The 7,500-nt window shown below is 50.9% G+C and overlaps 3 protein-coding genes across 4 annotated transcripts in view; 2 read left to right on the top strand and 1 right to left on the bottom strand.

The window, feature by feature from the left end:
- The window catches only part of LOC119599427 (transmembrane protease serine 9-like), a 71,127-nt gene that overhangs the window by 18,051 nt on the left and 45,576 nt on the right, over positions 1-7,500 (top strand). The window lies entirely within an intron of this gene.
- Positions 1-7,500, top strand: part of LOC119599428 (RNA helicase Mov10l1-like) — a gene marked incomplete at its 5' end in the record, with an annotated part of 32,644 nt that overhangs the window by 15,671 nt on the left and 9,473 nt on the right. For both annotated transcript variants that reach the window (XM_037949199.1, XM_037949200.1), the window contains 2 exon segments: positions 5,430-7,065; positions 7,280-7,481. In XM_037949199.1, coding sequence (XP_037805127.1) covers positions 5,430-7,065; positions 7,280-7,481 — 1,838 coding nt within the window.
- LOC119599429 lies at positions 2,474-4,989 on the bottom strand. The gene is made up of 4 exons (XM_037949201.1): positions 4,823-4,989; positions 4,310-4,519; positions 3,779-3,872; positions 2,474-2,689 (listed from the first exon to the last, which is right to left on the bottom strand). Exons 1-4 carry the CDS (start codon positions 4,905-4,907, stop codon positions 2,533-2,535), a joined length of 546 nt encoding a protein of 181 aa, XP_037805129.1. The 5' UTR covers positions 4,908-4,989; the 3' UTR covers positions 2,474-2,532.

The raw sequence follows: 7,500 nt of genomic DNA on the forward strand, positions 1-7,500 counted from the left end.
TGTATATATATGTATATATAGTGGTATATATATGGTATTATATATGTATATATATATATATATATATATATATATATATATATATATATAATCTTACATATATATAATCTTTATATATAAACAACAACAGCCAATACAAACTATTCTCGGTAGGGAGTAACTCTGGCATTGGTAGAGTTGGAATCTTTGCCTCTTGTTCACAAAACCGCCGTAGCTTGTCTGCTTGTGCGCCACAACAGGGACTCGGTTTTGTGGAGAAAGAAAAGTTCTATGGAAATGTGATGCAACTTGCTGCTGCTGGAGGTGACGTCAGTGGTCATGTTGGAAGAGAAGCAAATGGATATGACGGATGAGGGTGAACGTATTCTTGATATGGGAGCAGCCTTGGAGTTGGTAGTGTGTAACGCATGGTCCAAGAAAAGGCAGCAAACCCATAACATACACATCCGGTGGGTGTGCAACTACATACTGCGTAAAGGAGACAGAAAGTTAGTGATGGATGCAAAAGTTATACCTGGTGAAAAAGTAGCTTCCCAACACCACTTTGCTGTGTGTGATCCGATGCTGAAGTCTAGCAAAGTAACCATGACAAAAACAAAAATCATGGTTAATGGTAAAGGCCAGGGACTAGTGTTTACATCAGGTAAACACCTTTTTGCGATATGTAAAAAGGCTGTTAGAGTTCACTCAGTGTACTGTTGTTTTTGCAGCCATTGGACGCACAAACGTTGCAGTGGACTGAGAGACAAACTCAGAGAAACACCAGATTTTAAATGCAGACAATACTTAAATCCACAGGTGGAAAACCAAGCACCATGTCAGAAGTGTCATGCCATATGGGTGTGAAACCTAGCCTGTGAAAGCTGATATGAGTAACACACACACACACACACACACACACACACACACACACACACACACACACACACACACACACACACACACACACACACACACACACACACACACACACACACACATATGAAATGACTATGAATCCCAGCCTTCTTAATTTAAAGGAGAAAAAGGAAAATACGTATTTTTCATCGAGCAAAAATCCGTGGAAATGTACAGACAAAAATCAAGCAGGACTAGATAATTGCCTTCTTTTTGGGTAGACGTGTTTTGCCATAGATTTTTCTCTTTAGAAAAAGACGCTCCACATCCTTAACAAGTTTAAAGACTGGTCTGAGCCTTGCAAGGACATCAGTCGATTAATTCGTCAATAAATTCAACAAGAGATTTAACGATTCAAGAAAATTATGAAAATCAACAACAGATTCATCAAAATTTTCATCAGATTTATCAATAAATTCATAAATAAATTTTCTGACTCTTATTCTCTCTCTCTCTCTCTCAGTTATTGATGTATTCATCAATAAATCAATAGATTCATAAACAATTCAATCAATCGTAATTTCTCCGTCTCCCCTTTAGTAATTAATCCCATCACGCCATGAGTAAATCATGTCAATTAAAACTGAGTAAATGATGTCAATTAAATCTAAGTAAAGGATTTCAGTTAAAATTGAGTAAGTGTCAATTAAAACTGAATATATGATGTTGAATAGAATTGAGTAAATGATATAAATTACAAATGAGTAAATTATGTTAATTACAACTATTAGGGTGACAGACATTTTAGGGGAAGCATGTAGATTATCCTATATTGTTATCACGTATTATTTTCTATTGTGAAGATGTTAAATACGGTAAGATACACGTAAAAAAATATCCATAATTAATTTTTTTGTTTGTATTTATATTTTCGATAGATTTAGACATCTATAAGGTATAAGAAACGCAAGAGATGTTATATCATAATTGTATTATCAGTTATAATTGAACATGTAGATGATTACAATTAAATATGTATAATAACTGTAACAGCAGTTCTTTGTTCAGGATTAGCAAGCAGCTCCATTTATATTTTTACTCACCATTTTAAAGGACTGTAAGAAGCGTTCTCTTTCTCTCTCTCTCTCTCTCTCTCTTTCTCTTTCTCTTTCTTTCTCTTTCTCTTTCTCTTTCTCTTTCTCTTTCTTTCTCTTTCTTTCTCTTTCTTTCTCTTTCTTTCTCTTTCTTTCTCTTTCTTTCTCTATCTCTTTCTCTTTCTCTCTCTCTTTCTCTCTCTCTTTCTCTCTCTCACTCTCACTCTCACAATCACTCTCACTCTCACTCTTTCTTTCTTTCTTTCTTTCTTTCTTTCTTTCTTTCTTTCTTTCTTTCTTTCTTTCTTTCTTTCTTTCTTTCTTTCTTTCTTTCTTTCTTTCTTTATTTCTCTCTTTCTTTATTTCTCTCTTTCTTTATTTCTCTCTTTCTCTCTTTCTCTCTCTTTCTCTCTCTTTCTCTCTCTTTCTCTCTCTTTCTCTCTCTCTCTCTCTCATTTATTTTCTTTCTCTCACTCGCACTTCCTCCCCCCTGTCCCCCTACCGCCCCGACGCCAGCATCCCCCGGCGTCCCCCGGCGTCCCCCGGCGTCCCCGGCGTCCCCGGCGTCCCCGGCGTCCCCGGCGTCCCCGGCGTCCCCGGCCTAAGCGCGGCGCCTGGCCTCGCAAAGAGCCGACGGACCGACGCTGTGGAGGGAGTAGGGCGTGAGGTAGAACCGCAGCTGGTTCGTGCTGGCGGGCACCAGCATGCCGTAGGCGTAGTCGTCGGGGGAGGCGTCGCTCGGGTGCTGCATGTGCCACCTGCGGGAGGGGGGGAGGGGGGAAGGGAAGGGGTTAATTGTTATTGGTATTATTGGTATTATTGTTATTACTGTTATCGTTATTACAATTTATTATTATTATTATTATTATTATTATTATTATTATTATTATTATTATTATTATTATTATTATTATTATTATTATTATTATTATTACTGCTACTACTGCTACTACTGCTGCTACTGCTGCTACTACTACTACTACTACTACTACTACTACTACTACTACTCTACTACTGCTACTACTGCTACTACTGCTACTACTGCTGCTACTGCTGCTACTACTACTACTACTACTACTACTACTACTACTACTACTACTACTACTACTACTACTATTTCTATTACTATTACTATTACTATTCTTTTTCAAGTGCCTTGTCCTTTCAGGGCGTTGGCGATCATGGTTTCCGTCCCGTTCTGTCTGTTGACAACTTAAGCAGTTCTAAGTCACTTCTGCCCATATTGAGATCTTTGTTCAAGCTGGTGATGAACTTCTGCCTTTGTCTACCCTGCTTCTCTTCCCTTCTATCTTCCCTGTTAACACTAAGTTTTTCAATCCTTTACATCTCATTACGTGTCCTAAAAATTGTATGTCTTTTCCTGATAACTTTCATCAAGGTTCTTTTAACTCCTGCTCTTCTTAAAACTTCTTCATTAGTAACTCTTTCTGTCCATGAAATCCTGAGCATTCTTCTGAGGAACCACATTTCTACTGATTTTAATCTTTCTTTCATATTTTCATTGACTGTCCAAGCATCACACCCATAAAGCAAAACTGACCACACGTAACATTCTAACACTCTAACTTTGGTTTTTACCTTCAACTGTCTGTTCTTTAAGACAGCACTCATCTTGTTGAAGACTTCTTTTGCCATACCAATTCTTTTCTTTATTTCAGTTACACTTCTTCCATCTGATGTTATCAAACTACCCAAGTAACTATTACTATTACTATTACTGTTACTTTTACTGTTACTTTTACTATTACTATTACTATTACTATTACTATAGCTGAGTTCTCCCACTAGCGACGGGCGTACGTTCGTTCCAGCGACGCGGCACTTACATGTAGTCGAGAGGGTCGATGGGCGTGCCGTCCAGCTCCTGCCACTCGCCGCCCACCTTGCGCGCCCCCGCCCAGAAGATGTAGTGGGTCATGTCTCGGGGGCGGGAGAGGGAGACACGTGTGAGTGTGGGCGTGAGGGCGGGGTTAAAGGGGGTTAAGTCGGTCGGTTTGTTTATGTCTGTGGTTGAGGCTGCCTCGTTTGTGTGTGTGTGTGTGTCTGTCCGTCTGTCGCTCTTCGTCTATGTGTGTCACTCTCTTGGCTTGTATTTGTCATTCGAGCTTTGTTTATATGATTCAGTTTATGATCAGGCTATGTATAATCACAGGCTGTGTATTAGCCCTGCCCTGCCCTGCCCTGCCCTGCCCTGCCCTGCCCTGCCCTGCCCTGCCCTGCCCTGCCCTGCCCTGCCCTGCCTGCCCTGCCCTGCCCTGCCCTGCCCTGCCCTGCCCTGCCCTGCCCTGCCTGCCCTGCCCTGCCCTGCCCTGCCCTGCCCTGCCCTGCCCTGCCCTGCCCCTGTCGCGGGTCCTCACCGGGAATGTGCTTCTTGATGAAGTCGGTGAAGGCGGCGAGCAGCGGGACGTCGACGCTGGCGAGGTCTGCCGTCCAGTCCCCGGAGGCTCTGGCCTGGCACAGCTCCCGCGCCTCGGGCCACGGCAGCGGCCGGGCCAGGTGCTTGGCCGACGTCACGTTGAGGCACCGCCCCGACAGCAGCACGAAGTTCTCGGGGCACCTGCTGTGGCCTGGAGGGGGGGGCGTTCGGAAAGGGGAGTTCGTTGTCACGCGGACGGGAGGCAGACAGATGGACACGCGCACGCACACGCACGCACACGCACACGCACACGCACACGCACACGCACACGCACACGCACACGCATACGTACACGCACACGTACACGCACACGTACACGCACACAGACGCACATGCACACGTACACGCACACATACACGTACTAGCACACGCACACGTACACGTACACAAACTCAAACCACGAGCCGTCTCTTCCCCCAAGTGAGAGAACGGCAGAAAACAGGCGGTTGCTCACCACAGGGCGTCTCCGCCGCTGACGCAGACGCGGCGGCGGCGGCGGCGGCGGCCAGGCACAGGGCGACAGCGGAAATCTTGGCCATTTTAGCGAGTGGGACGAGGCAGCAAGTGGTTGCAGTGTCTCCGGCAGTGCAATTCAGTGTCTCCGGCGGGCGACTTGTGCTTATATATGCATTGCGTTGTTGGGAGGAGGGTAGGGGAAGGAACGGGGGAGGGGGCGGTATGGGGGGGAGGGGATTACCAGTCCTAGATTATCGTTGCTTTGGGGATGACGTCACGGCCTTATCTCATGGCCCGGCGGGAAATTGGGCGAGGAAGAAATATGCAAATTAGGCGCCTATATCGGAAGGGACTGAGATACAGGCAGATGAAGCGCCTGATTCAGTTTGTTTGTTTGTTTTTAAGGTCTTTCAGTGATTGATCATTCCCCATTTCCCCCCTATATTGTACCCCGAAGAAGGGATCGCGAACGGGGTTCCTGCCCCACACTATCCCTGTTATATCTTGGCCTCGGCGGGAGAGGAGTTTAGCGATCAGCCTTTGATGAAGAAGTTCATTGTAGAATGTCTATTAAACCCAGAATGCTTAGCACTGGCCTCCCGCAGGTGCTGCTGAAGTTCCACCCGTCGTTCCACCAGCTGTACCGGGGCGAGGACTATGCCATCCAGTTCCGGTTCAACCGCACGCCCCTCCGCCGGTGTCACTTCGCCCTCGACTTCGCCGTGAGGCAGCTCGGCCACGACGTCCTCTTCCCCTCCAAGCTGAGGCTCCAGCTGCCGCAGGTGTCCTACGTGGACCTCGAGGTCCCCACTTGCGTGTATCGGCGGAAGGGGAGGAGGACTCCGCCTGAGGGAGAGGGGGCTCCTGCGCCTCGCTTGGGGGAGGGGGCCAGCTTAGGGACACTCCGCGGCGGAGCCTCTCCTCCCTGTCCTTCGAGCCAAGGTCTGGACGGTGCAGAGGATCGTCGAGGAGGACGTAGAGTGGAGGAGGAGCGCAGGAAGGAGCGGACGAGGCAGGCGCGCGACCCACACGGGGGTTCCTGCGAAAGCAACGGCATCCGAGACGAAGGGGAAGGCGGCAGCGAAGCTCAAGTGCCTAGTGGTCTTAAGGACGGAGATGACGACGACGAGGACGTTGTGATTGAGGAGGAGTGCGAGGCGGAGGAGGATCCCGTGTGCTGCTCCTTTCGTGATTCTCCACTCCTCGGCAGCAGAGGACTGGAATCGAGTGGTGTTCCTGTAGACGAAGCCGCGCACGTGGTCACACGTGTCCCAAGTGTAGGCAGGCCAGGCTGTGATGCAACCCCGGACGTCGGCCCTCTGTGCAGGGACGCCGGTCGCGGGTGGGGGGCTGCACAGGGCGGCGCGGCCACCCCCGAGCCCAAGCACACGCCGCCGAGGATCCCCGTGGTGACGCGCCTCTTCGGCGTCCCCTCCTCCGGCTCCAGCTCCAACTCCTCCAAGTCCTTCAGCGACGACGAGGCGAGGGAGCTCGGAGGCGAGGCAGGCAGGCACGGCGCCAGGGCGAAGACGAGGGAGGCGAGGGGCGCTTGCCTCCCCCCCGGGCCTGCCGACGCGGGGGAATGGAAAGGCGCCGGACCAGCTTCGGCCGAAGGAAGGGGAGGAGGAGGAGGAGCGCTCGACAGGGCGGCGCTTGGAGGTGGAGACGCAGCAGAAGGCGAGGCAGGAACGAAGCGAAGGGGCGGAGACGGCGCCATTTGCTGCCAGGCTGAAGTGGGGGGACCGGACGGCGGTGCCGTGGCGTCGCACGGAAGGCCCCATCACACGCCCTCCAGGTCACTGAAGATGAGTCAGACGCTGCTGCTGATGGGGCTGCAGGGCAACAGGCACGGCGAGAGGAGGCGCAGGAGGAGGCCCCAGAGGTCCGACCACGCCGCGGGAGAGGGGGCCAGTGCGAGGGATCCGAGGCTCCCCCCCCACGCCAGCCTGAGCCAGGCCCTCGAGCCCGCGGGGGACGCGAGGGGGAACCGCGTGCAGGCGTCGCCGGGCGCGCTGCTCCTGCTCTCTGCCCTCCGGGAACGCGAGGGAAGGCAGGCTTCGCGCGCCCCGGCCTGCAACGGCGTGGAGCAGGCAGCCTCTGCGTCCGTCCAGAAAGCATCTGGCGCCACAAGGCCGCCAGGGCGAGCTGCCGAGGCCAGAGGGCGCCCCAGCGCGGACGGAGGCGGCGCAGAAGACGGCTACTGCATCCCCGTCCTCCCCATCAACGCCCTGAAGAGGAAGGGTAGGAGTGCCGCTCGTGCGATTTATTTCGACACTGACTAAAACTGCGGTATCTTTCATTGACATTTTGTTGCATTTGATTTTCACTAAGACTAACTTTTCATTGATTTTTTTTTTCACGAGGTAATCGGATTTTGGATTTTTTTAACACAAAATCTTACTGGCGAGAGCGTCATGGTCGCCGACTCTGACCCCTTCTGCCCCCCCCCCCCCAGGTCGGGCTCCCGCCGCCCAGCTGCCGACGCTGCGCTGGGCCAACAGGCAGCTGAACGCCGAGCAGAAGCTGGCCGTGCGGAGGGTGCTGGAGGGCAGCACGCGGCCCCTGCCCTACGTCATCTACGGGCCGCCGGGCACGGGCAAGACGGTCACCCTGGTGGAGGCGGCGCTGCAGGTGCTCTCCATGGTGGCGCACAGCAGGTGAGGCGCCTGGGAGGGA

The sequence above is a fragment of the Penaeus monodon genome, chromosome 42 (assembly GCF_015228065.2).
Source record: "Penaeus monodon isolate SGIC_2016 chromosome 42, NSTDA_Pmon_1, whole genome shotgun sequence".
In the NCBI taxonomy this organism is placed as follows: domain Eukaryota; kingdom Metazoa; phylum Arthropoda; class Malacostraca; order Decapoda; family Penaeidae; genus Penaeus; species Penaeus monodon.